The 19,374-nt window shown below is 38.1% G+C and overlaps 1 protein-coding gene across 1 annotated transcript in view; it reads right to left on the minus strand.

The window, feature by feature from the left end:
- Positions 1-223: 223 nt before the first annotated feature.
- Positions 224-19,374, minus strand: part of LOC129247861 (prolyl endopeptidase FAP) — a 57,211-nt gene continuing 38,060 nt past the window's right edge. The window contains exons 2-13 of the mRNA XM_054887218.1: positions 14,217-14,662; positions 13,822-14,095; positions 13,480-13,747; positions 13,120-13,414; positions 12,921-13,053; positions 10,624-10,812; positions 10,419-10,543; positions 9,968-10,354; positions 9,718-9,903; positions 9,490-9,647; positions 6,452-6,657; positions 224-590 (exon numbers count right to left, since the gene is read on the minus strand). Of these exons, the coding sequence (XP_054743193.1) occupies positions 447-590; positions 6,452-6,657; positions 9,490-9,647; positions 9,718-9,903; positions 9,968-10,354; positions 10,419-10,543; positions 10,624-10,812; positions 12,921-13,053; positions 13,120-13,414; positions 13,480-13,747; positions 13,822-14,095; positions 14,217-14,422 (2,571 nt within the window). The 5' untranslated portion in view covers positions 14,423-14,662 and the 3' untranslated portion in view covers positions 224-446. The remainder of the gene's footprint in view (positions 591-6,451; positions 6,658-9,489; positions 9,648-9,717; positions 9,904-9,967; positions 10,355-10,418; positions 10,544-10,623; positions 10,813-12,920; positions 13,054-13,119; positions 13,415-13,479; positions 13,748-13,821; positions 14,096-14,216; positions 14,663-19,374) is intronic.

A 19,374-nucleotide genomic window follows, 5' to 3' on the forward strand; every position in this document is an offset into this window, starting at 1 on the left:
ATATACATATGTATGTGTATGCTGTATGCCCTGGCAGTTACATACTAAATGCTGCCTTTTACGCGTATATATCCTTACGTAAAGTGCAACTAGTTGGAAGCTAAATGCCGCTCGAATCGCAAATTTAATTTAACAATTTATTCTTATTTTTAGTTCTTTGTTTTTTTTTTGTTTTTTTTTTTGTTTGTTTTTAATTAATAATATTGTACAATATATGTAGTAATAGAACTGATTTTTCATATATGTATGTTTGATGTCTTCTGCTTGCCTTAGCTACTCATTGTTATTTTAGTCCTTTTACTTTCACTTTGATCTCATTCTTAATGCACTTGTGCTTAATTGTAATATTTATATTCTAATACTAATTATTTTTAAATCACTATGTCGCGCTTAATTGCTATAACATCTCAGTTTTGTTACTTTTTAAATCAGCCGCCGTCCGCTCTCTACTCAGCTGGCACTATTTTCTGATCCAGATCGGGTTTCGTATCATCCGGATCGAGACTTAAGCAATCAGCAAAGTAATGTTCCATCGATAGATAAACATGTTCGAGCACCCCGGACAGATCGTGACCCTCATCCGCGTACGTCTATAAAATAAATCAAAGAAATGATTTTCATATGTCTTTACCTATGCCCCATTGCTTAGGCTTTCGTTACTGTAAAAATTATATACAATAATATTAGTTTGGAGAATAGAAACGCTTCATTTTCTCGGTAGATGGGTATGTATAGTGATCGATATTTCGTAAAGTATCGAACAAGCAATTCAAAGTCTATGTTCGTTGTCAAGGCGACATTCCACAGTAAAAAAATTAATTCGCTGTTTTTTTGTTCGTTCCATTCATTTGTGAATTGCAGGGTGAACAGTTTTTCCCCCCGTTTGTTGCATTCAGTTGTGAGTTGCAGGGTATTAACAAGAGAAGCCAACAAAGAGAAAAATCGCTACATCTTACAATTTTTCTTTGATAAAGGCGAAAATGCCAGGCTGAATGCGCTGAAATTGTGAATGGTGTTTATGGTGCCGATACTGGAACAGTTAATTACGTGCATCTTTTGTTTCGTCGATTCCGTTCAGGCATTTTTAATGTTAAAGAAATAATCGAAGTCGGCCGGGATGTTGACGGTGGCCAAACGAGGACTAGCGACCAGGAAGGTTCTAAAGGGTATTTGGTGGGACTTGAAAAGAATCATTTATTATGAGTTACTTCAGAATAACCAAACACTAATTTCAGATCTCTACTGTCAACAACTGGACCATTTAAAGCTAGTGATTGACCAGAAATGGCCAGAATTAGCCAACAGAAGAGGTGTTGTGTTCCATCAGGCCATACACGTCTATAGTGATTCACCAAAATCTCCGGGAGCTTAGTCGGGAAGTTTCAATGCATTCAACGAATAGTACGAACCTCGCACCAAGCGTTTACCATCTTTTTCTCTCATTGCTAAACTTCCTGAGTGATAAGAAATTGGTATCGCGAGAAGGTAGTGAAAATCGCTTTACAGCTTTTCGCCAATAAATATTAAAAAAAAATTCTATGAAAGAGACGTAATGAGCCTACTTTTAAAATGGCAACAAGTTATGCAACAAAACGGTGCATATTTGACCCAAATCGGATAATCCTAAACATCTTAAATAAAATTTTGAAATCTACGCAAAAATAATGGATTTCTTTTTCCCCAAGAAAATATTTTAGATGTTACTCGCAACATCGCTCGCAAAGTGTTTTTCATCTACCTTAACACAAACAGAGCCAATACAATTTTTTCTAACTAAGATTGTCCATAAATCACAAACCAACATAACATAAATTACATCGTTCATCTCTGAGTCGGTGTAAACCTGTTTTCTTGCTAAATCTTTGTAGTAGAACATTTCAAATTGTATCTTAATATGCAAGCACGAATAAACAACAGTTCCTCGAGAGACGACGCATTACCTGCTGAGCTATTTAAACGAGGCGGCGAGACGCATGTAAGGTACAAGCATCGGCTTCTATGCAAACCGTCGATTCAAATTTAAATGTGCTCGGCCTCTTCCATGAAATAAGTGATCCTGCAACTCTGGCACCTGTGGCAACAGCCTTAGAATTAGTCTTCTACACATTGAGGCAATTGTGAGAAGGACTGAAATCCACCGTCAACCAACTGATTAGATCTTATAAGTGTGGCTGTCTGCGAAGATCTGACCAGACAATGCGCCAAGTCTTAGAAAATACTCGTGAAAGGAGAATCAACGCACAGCATCTTTTCGCTGATATTAAAGCCGCTCTCGACAGCACTCAAAGGGCTTGCCATACTTGCTAAAAATGTGCCGAGATGTCCGAATTTTGTATCCCCGCAAAACTCATTAGCGATGAGCAATACCAGCAACTCCGGCAAAATTGGAAAAGACCTTTTCGAGCCATTTGATACCAAACCAGGTTTCATACAGGCTTACTCTCTGTGGGGTGACCTCCCTAATCTGATGCTGGAAAAGATTGTGCGAGCCGCAGAACTTAATCATTCAGGCACCATTATTATACGAGTGTACAAATACTTGGACTATAACAACATCCTAGGAGACGTTGCTTAGAGTGTTCGAGAGTTAGAGTCTGCGGAAGATTTTTGGAATTTTGCTCATTGTCAACGGAGAGTATCACACACGATGAAACATAGAGCTTAACGGTGGCCTAAATATTGAGCAGCAAATAAAAGATACAAATAGTTCAGCTCTAAAAGGTTTCGAGGCAGTAACAGCTTCCTCATAAAAAACTATCTGCCGTTCGAAATCGGTTTAAATTTTTTTTTATTTGTAGGTCAATCCATTTTTGTAACAACATCACGCACTGCACTAATAGGCGGAGGAGCTCAGACCTAACAAAGGTGTAAGTGGCAAGTGGTAGCAAAGAAAGAGAAAGACCCCCTTTTCGGTTTTTTTTATTTATTTTTTTTTTTATTACAAACATAGATACAATATAAAATACATAACAATGTTTGTTGGCACTGCAACTAGTTACAGATAAACTAACGAGCAGTACAATTTTGGTAACATAAATAAAATTTTGTGAAGAGATTTTCATAGTCCCTTCCTTAAGTTAACAGCCATCATGCCAGATCATGTGGTTTAATTCGATGCAGTCGTCGAGTTAGGCCTGAGGTGTTGAGCAGATTGCTAGCTTCCTCGTTCACGTGCCTTTGAAGTCTATGGGAGTGGGCTTCTGCTTGTTTTTTAATTTCTTCAGCGACCGTAGGGATATTGAGGTCACGATGAATATCCTTATTGCGAACGAACCAAGGTGCGTTGAGAATATCTCGAAGGATTTTATTCTGGAGTCGTTGAAGTATATTTATATTACTTTGACTGGCGCAACCCCATAATTGCGCGCCATAGGACCACACTGGTTTTATAATTTGTTTATATATCGCTATTTTGTTATATATGGATAGCTTTGATCTTCGTCCAATTAGCCATTTAATTTGTATTACCTTCAGATGGATTGCATGCCGTTTAAGTTTTATATGCTCCTTCCATCGAAGCTTAGCATCAAGCGTCATGCCAAGGTATTTTGCAGTGTTTGCATGTGGTATTGCGGCACCTAGCAGCATAATTGGATAATGATTCACTTTTTTGTTGGTGAAGTTTACATGTATTGACTTGGTATTGTTCAATTTTATGCGCCAAGTCTTCGTCCATTCTTCAATAGCGTTTGTTGCAATTTGAAGTTTGGTTGCAGCTTCTTCAGCACTTTTTCCAATTGCAAGGATGGCAGTGTCGTCGGCGAAAGTGGCGATCAAGCTATTCGAGGGTATCGGCAAGTCTCTGGTGTATAAAAGGTATAAGAGCGGACCAAGAATGCTTCCTTGCGGCACACCAGCATTTATTTCTTCAAGGTCAGAGTATTCATTTCCTTGTTTAACGCGAAAGTAGCGTTCACTCAGATACGACTTTAGGAGGGCGCAAAAACCGCTTGGAAGGCAGGTATTTAGTTTGTTATTTAAACCGTCATGCCAAACCTTGTCGAAAGCTTGTGCGACGTCCAAGAATACTGCTGAACACACGTTATTCTGTTCAAAAGAGTTTTCAATTTCGGCTGTGATTCTATGCACCTGATCGATGGTTGAGTGCTTACACCGAAAGCCAAATTGATGCGAAGGTAACAAATCTTTAGAGTCGATAATTGGCGTCAACCGATTGAGGATGAGCTTTTCAAATAGCTTACCAATTTAAGGCAGCAACGAGATTGGTCTGTACGAGGAAACAAGATGTAGATCTTTTCCCGGTTTCGGAATCATTATCATTTCCGCAACTTTCCACAGGGTTGGAACATAGCGAAGCTGAATTGAATGATTAAATAACTTTACTAATTTAACCAAACTTATGTAGGGTAACTTTTTTAAAACCTCAGCTGTAATTAAATCGAATCCGGGCGCTTTTTTATCTTTTAGTTGTTTTATTTTCCTTTTGAGTTCTTTTATAGTAATGAATGGAATAGGAGTGTTTTCATCTACAGTATGAGTATACAAATTGTCAGATTGATTTTCGTTGGGTTGGAAAGTTTCTGTTAAGTGTTTTGCAAAAGCTACTGCCTTGTCTTTGTCACTTTTTGCCCATGTATTATTATCTCTTTTGATTGGAGGAACATGACAATTTGGTCTTTTCAAATATTTAGTACACTTCCAAAGTGAGTAGTCACCTTTTTTATCAGATCTCAAGCTTGAAAAGTATTGATTTATTGATTCATTTTTAATACAATTTATTTCATTATTTAATTCTTGTGATGCTTTGTTCAGCTTGGTTTTGTCACTAGGGGAACGAGTATGTTGCCATTTTCGCCGTAATTTTCTTTTGTTTGTGATGAGCTGCTTAATTTCTTTGGGGTAGTTAGTTCCATTTGTTACCCTTTTGAAATTGGGTGTACTCATCCAGGCAGCTTTCTAGATTTCTTGGACAAGCCTTTGAACTTCCTCTTCTAGTTGATCTTTGGTGGTTACTAAGAAGTCATTTTGTTGAATGTTTTGAAGAATTTTTGCAAAGGATTTCCAGTCAGTATTTTTATTATTGAGCGTCGGTTTACTTTCTTTCTCGATTATTGTTTCACTGATAGTTAAGAATATTGGTGAATGATCAGAATTGAGATCAGAACCTTCGGCTATTTGAATAAAATTCGTTGACAGTTTTTTTACAATGAAAAAGTCGATCAGGTCCGGAGTTTTATTGACATCAGTTGGCCAATATGTTGGTTTCGCCGTAGAAATGAAGTCACATCCAGTTTCTCGCGCTGCTTTGTACAACTCACGTCCTTTCACTGTGGTTAAACGTGATCCCCAATGAACATTTTTTGCGTTAAAATCTCCACCAATTACGAACTTAAATTTGTGCATGTTGATGAGTTTCTTGTATTCTTCTGAAGATATATTGTATCTTGGTGGACAATGTATGGCAGTGATTGAAAGTGGTTGGTTTTTTGTTTGGATTGTTACAGTTGTGACTTGGAATATTTCTGTACTTAAATTGAAATCTTCGTACTGCTCAATATTTTTCTTAATAATTACGGCACTACCACCCCTTGGACAGTTGCTTGGGTGTGTAGTGTGGTAGATATTATAATGCTTGAATTCAATGTGCGATTGTTTGGTAAAGTACGTTTCAGAAATAAGACAGACGTCAATATGTTCTAATTCTAATAAAATTTGTAATTCATTTTTGTGATTTTTTAAGCCGTTCGCATTCCATGCCATAATTCTCAGCATATCAGTCATTGTGTTTGTTACCTTTGGACAGTATTTGTTTTTCAAGATCATTTAACCGTTTATGGAGGCTTTTGTTGAAATCTTCTTGATTATTCAATTTGAGAAGTATTTGGGCAAGAATCTGGTCATTGTTTGTTATTTTGTTTGATATCGCAATCTTCTTATCTTCTTTGAGAATTTCAGCAAAAGATGGTTTTTTTGCTTTCACAGCATTTATTTTAGTAACTTTATTTATAGTATCGATAACTTTATTACTATGATTTGGCATTTGGCCCTTTTCGGTTGAAAGTTCATATAGAGAACGATTTTGCTTCATTTGGCGACTTGTCCAACTGGCGCTGGTTAGCATAAAAAAGAAACGGGTTGCGCGCTTTGGTAAACTCCACCAAAATCACTTATGTGGCTATCGCGTCAATTAAGAAGAAGAAGCACCATCCAGCTCTTCTAATAAGGACGACTCATCCCAAGAGTCCTCCGATCCGCAAACCCCAATAAATATACATAAAGGGGTTTAGCCGTACCACACTGGGAGCGCTGATTAACCTTTTGAGCTTTAAAGCTAGAATGAATAAACCCGCAAACGAATTCACCCAAAAGCTCAGTAGTGCTCCCTTAAATCTCAATTTCCCCACTCTCCCTAACTACAATCAAATATTTTACGTGCTACTACCGGTTACTGAATACGCAGTGTGCTTGGAATATCTGAAGTTTCACTCACCTGATATCTGTACAATATGTTGGCATCTGTTAGCGATTTGGCCAATTGTATGCCATGTATGTAGGGTGCCGTGGAGTCGGCTAAGCCGTGTATTAGGAAGAATGAATGTGATTTAATGAGTCGCGCCCGCTGCGTTGCATCGGCTTCGACGTAGCCTTTGTAGTTTTCCGCTGGCAAGCCTAATATGCGTTCTGTGAAAGCAGAATCTGTGGAAAATGAAAGAGGATGAAAGTATAAAATTTTAAAGAATAAAATACAAACTATGGGACAAGAAAAACCGCATTTTATGAACAAATAGATGTAAAATAATTACAGAACATTGTTGTTGTTATAACAGCTAAATATTATAATTGAGTACGGTTATAAATCAAAGTAATTTCGGTAAGCTTTATCTGACCGTTTTGGGCGCGTCTTTATGCACTCAAAAACGACGGCTTTATTTTTAGAGAGCCTAAATCCATCGGTGCTTGACTACTATTCGAGAGTGACCGAGTTCGAAACCCGCTATGGGTACGAAATACTGAAAGTAATATAGCCCTGTAGCATTTTATACGATTATAAAAAATCAAGTTTCTTAAAAGTTTATTCTGATACTTCTTATTTTTCATATTTATATCAGATGAGGTTCCCCAAATTATTGGAATATTTGTATATAACTAAAGTGAAGAATCTTCGGCTATTTATGCACAAAAGCTCCAAAATCATATCTCCCTCTTCCGCATCTTGCATACTTCTGAAGAATCATGTACCTGCACCCATAGTCAGTAAATATTTTTTCATACTGCGCAAGATTTTTGGACCTTTTCATGTTGGCAACGGCGAATATTGCAGGCGATGGAACGATGAGTTGTATGGGCTTTACGACAACATAGACATAGCGCAGCGAATAAAGATCCAGCGGCTACGATGGCTGGGTCATTTAGTCTGTGCAGACGATTTGAAACTTTTTCGCAGAAGCTCCTGTCTATCGGATACAATGTTATTACAGGAAGACTTGAATGAAAGGAATGCTCTGAATGATTGGGCTATGCACAACAAACTATGTCTTAATACTAGTAAATGTTTTCACATGACGTCCATCGTATTTAATGCTTTAGTCCATTCGAGGTTGAAGTACCCAGAAGTCCGTCATCTGAAATCCGGTGCAGTCCTTGAAGTACGTCTCCGTCATCAGAAATCCGTTGCAGTCCTCACATTCTCTTAGATGAATTAGCCAACTGCAGATCAACGGTTACTCGACAGGGACCAGAGCTAATAATCGGAATCAGTTTTACAGGAATCATGAATTTGATCAACGATTATGCATGCAATTTACATAAAGAGCGATGGTCCGGTCTAGAACGCTGCAGAACTGCAAAGTATTTTGTGACAAGCTCGAGCAAAAAACTGTCGAACTTTCTTCTAAAACTCGCCTAATACCGACCATTATTACAAAGCACAACCCATGGAATCAGCAAATGACCACCATTGGTATCATTGAGAACCAAATTTGCCTATCTTGCTTAGAGGAGGCGGATAGCACTGAGTATTGTCTCTGTGAAAGTCCTGCCATTGCTAGAGTAAAGCTACGAATTTTGAGTTACAATGTCATGAGAATGAGTAATATTCGTTCTCGAAAACTGGAGGATATTTTCAGATTTGTCAAATACTCTGGAAAATGCTCACAGCACTAGCTAAGTCTGTCTCTGTCTGTATTCTATCCTATATCTTTCCCTCTGTTACTTCTTTCCTTTCCAGAGCTTTGAATACGAGAGCAATGGTCTTTTTAGCCCTTAAATGTTTTAAGTATTACCAATTACTCAATGCTTCCCGGCTCGTCCTTCTTCAAATTTCATTTTCTCTTAGAATTGAATTCGCCCCTCTTACAAGAGGACTCGAAGAGTTTAACCGGCTTTCCAGAAGTCTTGATAGTAATTTTGCGATGCCAAGGTATCTCTTTAAGTCACTCATTGAGTCCTATTATGTATTAAATAAACTATCGAATTAATTTAGTTCATAAGTTATTGTTAAGTAGTCCTGTAAATCTAGTCAGTAAGGCTGTTACTATTGACTTAAATAAAGAACTACTAATTGTTAATATTAACCTCTTGGTTGATTTTATCTTTTATTTGAAACAAAAACTCAAGTTCCATCGTGATATAACTAAAGAGTGATCAGATTGGAGGTGTTTTTTCTAATGGGGTCCCTTTGACAGATCACGCGTGACTACTGTTAAACTAATTACATAATTTTTTCAGTATTCATTGACATTTCACCATTGAAAGACTTACAACGTTCATAAATCGTGCAATTGTATTACCAAAATCGGCGCTATGTGAAAAGTAATCATCACGCGCTCAGACCAACTTATGGTGTTCAGCAATCAGACTCATTTTTTGCTTAAGCAATATGTTAATAAGCAAAATAGTCATATTTCGGCTGAAGAGCAACCCAAAGTCATTCTAGAACGGCCATTACATCCATTGACAACAACCTGCGTCCTATGGGCTGGAGGAATCATCGACACATATTTCTTCAAAGACGAGGCTGGCGCGAATGTAACGGTGAATGGCGAACGCTATCGCGCCATGATAAACGACTTTTGGATACCGGAAATTAAAACCCGTGATTTTCACAACATTTGGTTCTAACAAGATGGCGCTATACGGACAGACCATACAGACAGACAACCCGTGAAACAATGGACTTACTGCGTCGTCATTTCGGTGAGCAATTTATCTCTCGTCTCAGACCAATGGATTGGCCACCAAGAAACCGGCTTCGATTGAAGCATTAGGAGCCAACATTACTAAAGTTATTCACGAGATACCAACCGAAGTCCTCTAACGAGTCATTTAAAACTAGTGCTTACGGATAGCCGAAATACGACGCAGTTGTGGCCAACATTTGAAACTGATTATCTTTAAAAAAGAAATGTCATGAATAAAGATTGTCCAATCAATTTGAATAATCGTTGTTTTATTTCGTTTTAAAATTCGATACCTCTAAATTCATCTCCCTTTATAAAATATATTTTTGATAACATCACTTTCACTTACTGTAGTAAAGCCAATCTGCTATAGGCGATATGGCTATGCCGCATTTGTACACATCCTGCTGCGTGCCAAGCACCATCGAAGTCACGTAACCCCCATAGCCCCATCCCCAGATACCCACACGTGTCTCATCTAAAAAACTAATAGTTTCCAAAAGATATCTGCAATGGAGCACACAATAAATATAATACTATGAATATATTTTTACGTAGGCAGTCGTTTTGCACAAACCTTAAAACAGAAATCTGATCCTGTACTTCCACGCCGCCCAAATGTCGGTACAGTTGCTTTTTACTTTGACCCTTCGCGCCACGAACATCTAAGCGTATATATATAACGTCGTTACGCGACGACATATACGTGCCCCAATCTATTCGAAATTTTTCTGAAACAGACTCGGAACCTGGGCGGCCGTTACTATGGGAGAAAAATATTTTATAAAATATGCCACTAAATAATGATAGTGAGAATTTTCGCATACACTTCGACCACAACCGGAAAGGCGGCATCCCTAAGTTCTTCACGCCAACTAGGCGGTAGAAGTAATTGCACTTGTGCACGACTCCCATGTGGCAATGGTATCTCGAATGAACGTTGTGTGGGTAACGCCAACTTTTGCAGGCGCTCCGTAAAGAACGGACGGGTGTCGTAAAGTATTTTTACCAAACTATGTGATTTTTGCATATGCACTCCCGACACAGGTAAGCCGGGCCCTTGGCATTCTAGTATGTAAAATTCAATACCGTATTGAGTTGCTATGGAAGACACTGGTGTCACGAAGGCATCGAAATGGGAACAATTCACGTAGTAGTAGCGACTGCTCCAAAGCGCTTCGCCTAAATCGCAGGTAATGCACTGCGGCTCACTTCTAAAATAGAAATAAAGCAATATTAAATATAAAATTATTTTTCACTATTTAAGATTCAACTTACTTTCTACTCTCATCATTGACCGGGTCCTTCACCATATACAAATGCCGCTGCCCGGGCTTTTTATCCTGGGTGCCTAGATAGTATACTAAGTGATTGACCGTATCCCAGCATAAGATTTTTAGCACCTATAAAATTGCCAACAAGCAAACTAGCGTTGAGCAACAACAAATTCACTTAAATATAATATATGTATTTGGCTTCTCACCTCATAACGCCCATGTGATATGACGGATATACGTTGTTGTGTAATAGTGACATGCTTGATGTGCGTGAAATGCTCGTTGCCGAACTCCTGTATACTCGCCAATATTAAAAAACTGTTACCGTCGGGGGCGAAGACAGGATGAGGAAGTATGTCAAGCCATTCATCTTCGGGAGCACGTTCTGAGTGAATCTGCAAAGAGGGAAAGAAGAAAAATTACAAGCTGCACACTTTTAGCAGCCCTTGATCAGACGCACGCGAATTCTGTGAGTAATTTCCGATAGACATAACTAGACTTACTAAGAAATTATCTTCGAAAATAAGTAAGAGTGTACAGAAGACATCGGTCATCTTGTACAGTTATCGCAGAGTAAATATTGGAACCTCTACCTAGATTATTGATAAACTTGTTCAACGATTGGGTAGTGGAATTCTAGTGGAAGAAACCTCTTAAGAAAACTGCTATCATTAAAATCTGTGACGAGACCTGGCCAATCAATACTCGACATGGGTAATCACTCGGTACATTTTAAGACGAATGACGCTGACTGAAGTTTTCAATAAGCAATCATCTGATAGAACTGCAAAGTGTTTTGTAACAAGCCCGAACAGAAAACTGTCGAACTTTCTTCTAAAACTTGTAAGAAAAGACGTTCGGTTGATAGTCGACATTATTACTGGAGGAGGCGAATAGCATGAAAATGAGTAATATTCGTTCTCTCAAACTGCAGGATATTTTCAGATTTGCCAAAGAATCTAGAAAATTCTCACAGGTCTAGCTACTTCCATGTCTATATTCTGTCCTATCTCTTCCTTTCTGTTACTTCTCTCGTTTCTCCTCGACTATCTACCCTTTTACTTTCCAGAGCATTAAATACAATAAGATTTTAAGCCTGAGGGTCTTATGAGTTACCAAGTCTCTCGGTGCTTCTTGGCTCGACTTTTTTCAAATACATATCATTTAATTTCAATCAGCATCTGATCAACTGGATTAAAGTTAAATTAAAACATTTGCGAATAAATGATCGTTCAACACAATTAAAAATTGAATTGATTTACGAAATCTGAAGTTACCTAAGCCGAAGACATCTTAAGCTTTTGCCTACAACTATTTAACACACATAAGAACTACGAGGAGTCCCAAGAAATCTTCCCCAACACTCTTTCCCATATGACCCCTTAATTCAGGGTGTAGCACAATGTTTTTTGTGGAGCTGTTGAGGTTAGGAAACGTCGAAATATAGACAGCATTTGCTTTATAACTGCCCAGAACATCGAAAACCGCGCTGCAGTTTCCAAGTGAGACATACCGAATTAAGATCTTTCGACCTTTGCACATTAGTGACAACGAGTATCGTAGGTGATGGAACCTGGAGCTGTATGAGCTTTAAGGTGACATAAACATAATGCAGCGAATAAAAATCCAGCAGCTTCTGGGTTATGTCGTCCGAATGGATACAAACGCTTCGGCTCTGAAAGTATTCGATGTAGTGGTTTCAGAGGAAAAGGAACGCCCCTTTGCGTTGGAAACGTCAGGTAAAGAAGGACTTGGCTTAACTTAGTGTTTCTAATGGGTTAGCTCGAAAAAGAAACGACTGGAGCGCTTTGTTAAACTCTGTCAAAATGACTTAAGCGGTTATTGCGCTTATCAAGAAGAAAAAGAAGATCTTTCGGCTCATTAAAGAACTGTCTATCAAAAGCGGTGAATATTCGGTTGGATAGAGCAGGACAGTGGGACAGAAGGTGCAGAATCATATCTTACACTGCCTATTAGATAGTGTCCCGTTTTAGCGGATATTAGTGTGCTAAGAATATACAGAGAGTCTGTACGTTCAGCACAGAGAGTCGTCCACAATTTTGAACGTGGGTTCAAGACCCGCCAGCTCATCTGCCCTATAGTTCCCCTCTATCAAGAGCCATAAGTCCATGTTACATTATGTTAAAATTACTCAGACATCTTGTAAAGAGTTGTTCGGCATTTCAAGGTTACCTCTTTCCTTAACGATTTTATCGTGCCCGGCTATCAGAGGAAATGTAGATGTCATGTACGAGTATCGCATCGTACTGTACAAGTGTTACGGCTTGAATAATGAGCGAGCCGATAGCTGAAAGAGATCCACAGATGGGCGGAATATGTACCCTTGAAGCAATTGTGTATGCATGGATTCTACCTAGTTTCAAACGACTCTCCCCCACTCTTCTTTTGAAGATAGGCGTATCATAAACTCTGTGAGTTGCATCAAATAGAAAACTGATTTTCGCCGACCAGTGCTATTATTAATTAATTTCTGTTATAATACCTCTTCGCATGTCCAATTTGTATCGGCAAGACAGGTCGCGATTATGCTGTAATTCTGAGAGCGAGTCAAATAGACGACAGAGACTTGGTGATTTTGTTCCGAAATCCAACCGGCCGATGTTATATAAAAATCTCTGCAAGAGATAGAAGTAAAAAGCTCAATTTTTATATATTTACATGTCACAATTAGTTGAACTCACTGTCCATCTAAAGCAGGAGGTGGCTTCAGTATAAAATACTGTATGTCTGTAAAATTACTAGCATCCACCAGCCAGAGTGTTACCTCTGGGTTCATTGTGCCGGGCGTTGGATAGCGCACATTTTTCGTTTCCGGAAATGAGCTTTCCGATGTCATGCCACTACCAGCAATAATCGCACCCGACGCAAGCCATGGGTATGTCATCATACTCACTTTGCTGTCGTTGAACGAGGCATACATAAAGTGTGTACCATCTTGGGAGGCCCATATCGCTTCCGCATTCTCTAAAATTTCCTCTGTACACAAATATATGCAAATATTTTAAACAAGAAAATTATAGCATTCGAACTCATTCACTCACCCTGGTAGAGCCAATCTGGTACGCCATTGTAAATAACATTTTGATACCCTGTATTTGTGATACGTAAGTCCTCCTCGTCAGTGGGTGATTGTCGTAGGTAGATGTCGTTGTCGACAACGATTACCAGGGAGGTAGTGTTGCCCAGCCAAGCGGCATACTGCAGGCGTGTACGCTGCACCTTGGGCGAGTCCTTTAGCTTTACAGGCATATGGTGATCGTTTTCAACATCGTAGATTGTATAAAATGCGGTAAAAGATTTTTGAAAAATCTGAAATTAAAATTAGTTTTCCATATTTATACAAAATGGGTATACGATTTTTGTTTCTTCTTTCTTTTTCATACCTTCTTAACATTATGCCTAAAAAGAACATATCGCAGATCGTGTGAGCACTGATAGCCGCGCACATTTAGCTGCCGTAGCGTATGATTAGTAACGAGCGTGCTAACCGAATTGCTGGTGGTGTCCAATATAGCCAGTCCGCCGTCATCTGACTGGAAGACATACTTACGCGTGGTAACCCAGGCGGGTTGCAGGCGTGTGGGCGTCAAATCGCCCTGCAGGTACTCGTCGAGTATCATACGACGACCTGACCAGTACAGCAGTTCATCGACATAACTGAAGGGATGATACCAGCACAAATTTAACGCCATATTACAATGAAAAGAGATTCGTATAGGAAAATATTTTTATTTTGGTTTATATTATATATATTTAACACACACATGCGCATACTCACCCTAATAGATAGATTGCGGTTATAATTCCGGCTATTACAAAACTAATAACTAACAGTGAAAATATTATGCTACGCCAATTATGGCCTTCATCCAAATCTAAATCATCATTCTTTTGTTTGGGATCTTGCACCTGCAAGGTTTCGTCAGGTGGTAAACGCCATGACCCGCTGCCGCCACCACGATCCGATGTCACATTAGCATGCATTGCAATTTATCTCTAAGATTGGCAGGAAGATTCAGATTCAAAAGTACAGTAGTTGCATTTCCAGACGAAATTATAATTTTGAAGACAACGTTGTGGAAGGAAGCAATACGTGGCTGTATGAGAAGCACTTTTTATTTGGTTGACTTTGGAAAATTGTTGTGTAAAATATTATCGCTATCCAGGACATCATTTATTGTTTTTATTGTATACGCCTCGAAATAGTGTGTATGGGAAGGTTTTCTGAAAAAAGATCATAAACAAAAAAAGCTAGTAAAGTACAGCAATGTAAGAAAAATAAACGATAATTGGTACAGGTAGATTGAAAAATACTGAAAGCGATGCCTGTCGATGAGCAGAGAAAAAAAATTCATGCGCAATTTTAATATTTATTTTTTTTTATTTGAACTAATTTTTCTTAATACAAAATATAAGTATATATATATTTCCATGTTTTATATTGTAAAATAATAAGTCGTGCCATAAGGGGTTATATTCAATGAGAATTTTCATAAAATCAATTTTTTTTTGTCTTAATATACATATATTTAAAAATTCACACAGAAAATTTAATATTGTTCCCATGAATATTTTTTCGAAGTTATACGCAAATTTGAAAAGGCGTTTCAGAGTGCTTGACAGTGCTTTTCAAACTTTAAACGCGTTTTTCTCAAAATGGTGTTTTCAAAGTCAATGACCAACATTAAACGAAAAAGGCTAAAAGATAACAAAAGATATGTGTACAAATTTTTACATCAATAAATTTAAAAGTTTACTCAGAAAAAATTCAGGAAAATTCACATTTTTCGGCCTTCTAACTGTATATAACCCCATAAATTCTGTGATAAATTTTACAATGCATACAGGGAGAACAAATTTGCAGAAAAAAGTTCCGTTATTTTTGCTTTGTTCGTGTGCATTGTCTACTCATAAATTATACTCAGTTTCGTGGCAAATTTCGATTGTTAACAATGGAGTGGGGAGCTAAGGAAAATCGCATTGCAGTGATTGCATTACAAAAGTGTGATAAAAGTGCAAGTGAGATTTACGAATTGCTGAAAAAAATTAATATAGTATTTCAAGAATGCTTGTTTACCGCCCATCAATCGTTTTCCCCAAACATCTGAAAAGACAGAGGCAACCAGCCTCTAGGCAGGCACGCAGTTAACGGCCATGAAAATATTATTTCCACAGATGCGAAGATTTTCACTGTTGAAGACGTTTTTATTAAGGCAAATCGACAAAATCTATGCTAAAACTTCTAAATACGCAAAACATTTTGTTTCAAGGGTTCAGCGTGACCACCACCCAGGTTCCGTAATGCTTTTGATGGGAAGTGTCTTGGCGTCACATCTCTTCCTTTCTGCGAAAAAGGGGTAAGACCGGGGCAAAAGTGTATCAGTAAGATGTCTTAAAAGGCGTGGGGAAGCAGTTGAGCAGTACTCTCTTCAATGGAGAGCGTTGGATCTTTCAGTAAGTTCCACTCTTGCCCATAAGGCAAAAACCACCCAGCAGTGGCTGAAAAACAATATTCCTGGATTCATAGCCGCAGAATATAGGACATTTGGAAGTCCAGGTTCGACTCCATTGAACTATAGTTTGTGGTCAGAATTGGAGAACATGGCCTATGGATTACCTCACAGAAATTTTGAGAGTAAAAATTATTATAATTTCGTATCTATAACGGACTTAACTTGGAACAGAACTTAGTCCTGATATATTTCGATAAAAAAATTTATTTTTATAAAATATATTAATAAATAATATTTTTAAAAAATATATATTATTAATATTATATTACCAAATCGCTAGTTTTGAATGCCACTCAATAAATGCATAGAAGTTAACTTATGAGTCCTACGCTGACTGCACTCCTATGATAACTTGCAACAGTTGCAGTTTTGGACTCATTCAATGGGTAGGAGAGGAAATATATATCCTGGCGACATGCAGTCTTTGGAGTCTACAGGTAGTTTGAGTCTTATGCTGGTAGTTCTACACACTATCAAGCAACGGCAATTATCAAAAATATATTGGGTATGGGAATAAGTTTCCGCCCTCGTAAAAGAGGTATCGCTGCTGATACTATTTTTGTGTTCGCTCTGGTAATATATTGGAGATTTGAAGGTATATATGTGAGGTCTCGATCGCAGTAGTTGACAGCGTAAAGATCCTTTTTTATCTGACATCGAAAACGTCTACGTTCGTCCCGAAAAAACAGCATTTGCGGGAAGTCATGCTTCATTACTACCTTTTAAAGAAAAGTGCCGTTGAAACGTGTCGTATATTGATCAATATGTACGGTAATCGCGTTCCATCAGTTACAACTTGTAAAGAGTGGTTTCGACGCTTCCAAAGTGGCTTCGACGAGACTGATAAAGATCGCGAAGAAGCATTGAAAAAATTCGAAAATACTCAACTACAACAATCATTGGATGAAAACGTATGTCGAACCCTTGATGATCAAGATCCAGATCAACCATCGCACGGGAATGGTCCAGAAAGCGGGTAACTGGGTGCCACATCAATTGCAGGAGAGGGATATCGAGACACGTTTGGTAACATGTGACACGCTTCTTGAGCTGCAGAAAAGAAAAGGTTTTCTGCATCGAATCGTCACTGTCAAAAAAGTTGGAGCTTGCCAGGTGAACCAAGTCCATCGACAGCGAGTAAAAATATTCATACTTCAAAAGTTATGTTGGGTGGGATCAGAAGAGTGTTATCTATTATGAACTCTTTAAACCATCTGAAACCATCACTGGACGTTCGTTACCGACTGCAGCTAAAGCGTTTGAATCGAGCTCTCAAAAAAAAGCGGTCGGAATGGTACGGTAGACATGACAAATTGATTTTGCTGCATGACAGCACCAGGCCACACTTACCTAAATCGGTCCAGAAATATTTAGAAAGACTGAATTGTTATACCTTGCCCCACCCGCCGTATTTCCATTACATTACACCTTCGGATTACCGTCTGCCCATATTGGAGAGCGGTTCATTTCTACAAGAGTATCGCAAACTGACTCAGTGAATGGATCAAGTCAGAAGAACTCGAATTTTCAAAGGAATCCGTATGCTGTTGTAGCTTCCAATGTTATTACGAAGCATGAACAAACGTCCGTTTTAAAGAAAGTCAATAGCAAATTAATCATGGATGAAGGATGTCTAAAGAATTTGTTTAATAAGTGCACTATACAGGGGTATTTGGGTGTTTTTCTGAGAGCATGAGAACTTAGAATGATAATAGAAACATGAAATAATGTTGGCATGATTTTTTTTTTATTATAATCTGGTAGGGAATTTCCCGGCATTTATTTTTGAAATATGCTACGCCGCGGCTACGAGTTACAAGGTCCATTCGATCAGTCCAATTTTTGACTACTCTTTCCAATAAATCTGAATAATAAATCTAAACGAGCCGAATCAGCAAAAATTCGACGCAAACGATGGTCATTTGGTTTTAATTCTTGCACGAGCTATATTTTATAGGCACATAAGCCAAGATTCTTACGTAAAATTTCACACGTAATCGAATAACAAACGACATTTCGGCGTCTTATTCAAAACTTCGCTCTATGAGACGAACAGATTTATTGTTTTCAAAGTAAATTTCCACAATTTGGAAGCGCTTTCTATCAACGGTTCATGGTGACTTGTTAAAGCTTACTGAACAGAAATTTCAATACAATTACATATGTCATACAATAATAATTTCAAAAATTCACATTTTTTCAGGCGCACATGTACAGGGACTTTCAGAAGCGATGTCCAGATGTCTGTAGTGAATACTTCCTAGGGGTACCTTTTTTTGACGTCACCTTTGACATTTGTCAAGCAGACAGGTGTACAATTTCACACGATAGAACAACGCGTTAAACTTTACTGAAACTTATTTTGTAAGTGGTCGATCTTTAAAAAGAACATATCGGAAAATTCGTTGGTATGAAAACTGGCATGAACTGGCAGATCAAAAAACTGAAGCTGGACGATCTGTTTAGAATATTGGTCCTGTAGCGCAACCCTCCACATCGATAACTTGACGTTCCCGTTCTCAACAATTAGGCATTTATGAATCGCCTATTTGGCGGATTTTACCTGTAGTCGAGCTCATGGTGGACATTTAAATGACGTTATTTTTCATATAAAATTGTTAAGAGCTGTATTTTGAATAAGAATAGTGAAACCTAAAAGAATCAAAATTTTCTCAGGTTTTACTTTAAAACAACATCTAAGGGTGTCTTTTGAAAGACCTTTTATTATAAGCTTCTTCCCATAACGGTTGCATATTCCATATTAATTTCTACATGCAAAATTCAACCAAATTTATCAAAATTTTAAACTTTTTTAAAATATGCTGTTTTGAAGTCCATTAAATTTTGGTATTGTATAAATTCCCTTTTGAGGTAGTTAAATATTCTCGTTGATTTTTGACTACCTTTTGTTGTCGGTGTTGCAGATTTCCTTCGCATACTACAGGGTCCGGCACTCGAAGTGTAACCAATTAAAAAGTCCATAAATTTAGTTTGGAAAATTAAGTTTATTCAATTCATATTAAAAAATGTGTGAAAATAATACAAAATTAAGAATCAATTTACTTTTGCTCGATATGACCACCTTTTGCCTTGACTATGACCTTGAGACGGTCCAGAAACGAATCGCAAGCTGCCCGAATGTAACTTGCAGGCCCACTCGCGGACAATGGCTTTTTTCAGCGCCCCGAGACTGGTGAGTTTTTTAGTTTGGACCTTGCTCTCCGAAATGATCCAAAGGTAATAATCCATCGGATTCGCGTCTGGTGAATTTGAGAGCCTTTGTGCGGACGTTATGAAGTTCGGAACGTTGTTTTTTAGCCATTCTGTTGCAACGTTCATGGTCTGCCACCAAAATATTTGTCTGCCCAGGGCTTCAAAGCAACCTGCAGAATACTTTCCCGATAATATTTCGCATTTACCTTG

The sequence above is a fragment of the Anastrepha obliqua genome, chromosome 5 (genome assembly GCF_027943255.1).
Source record: "Anastrepha obliqua isolate idAnaObli1 chromosome 5, idAnaObli1_1.0, whole genome shotgun sequence".
NCBI lineage: Eukaryota > Metazoa > Arthropoda > Insecta > Diptera > Tephritidae > Anastrepha > Anastrepha obliqua.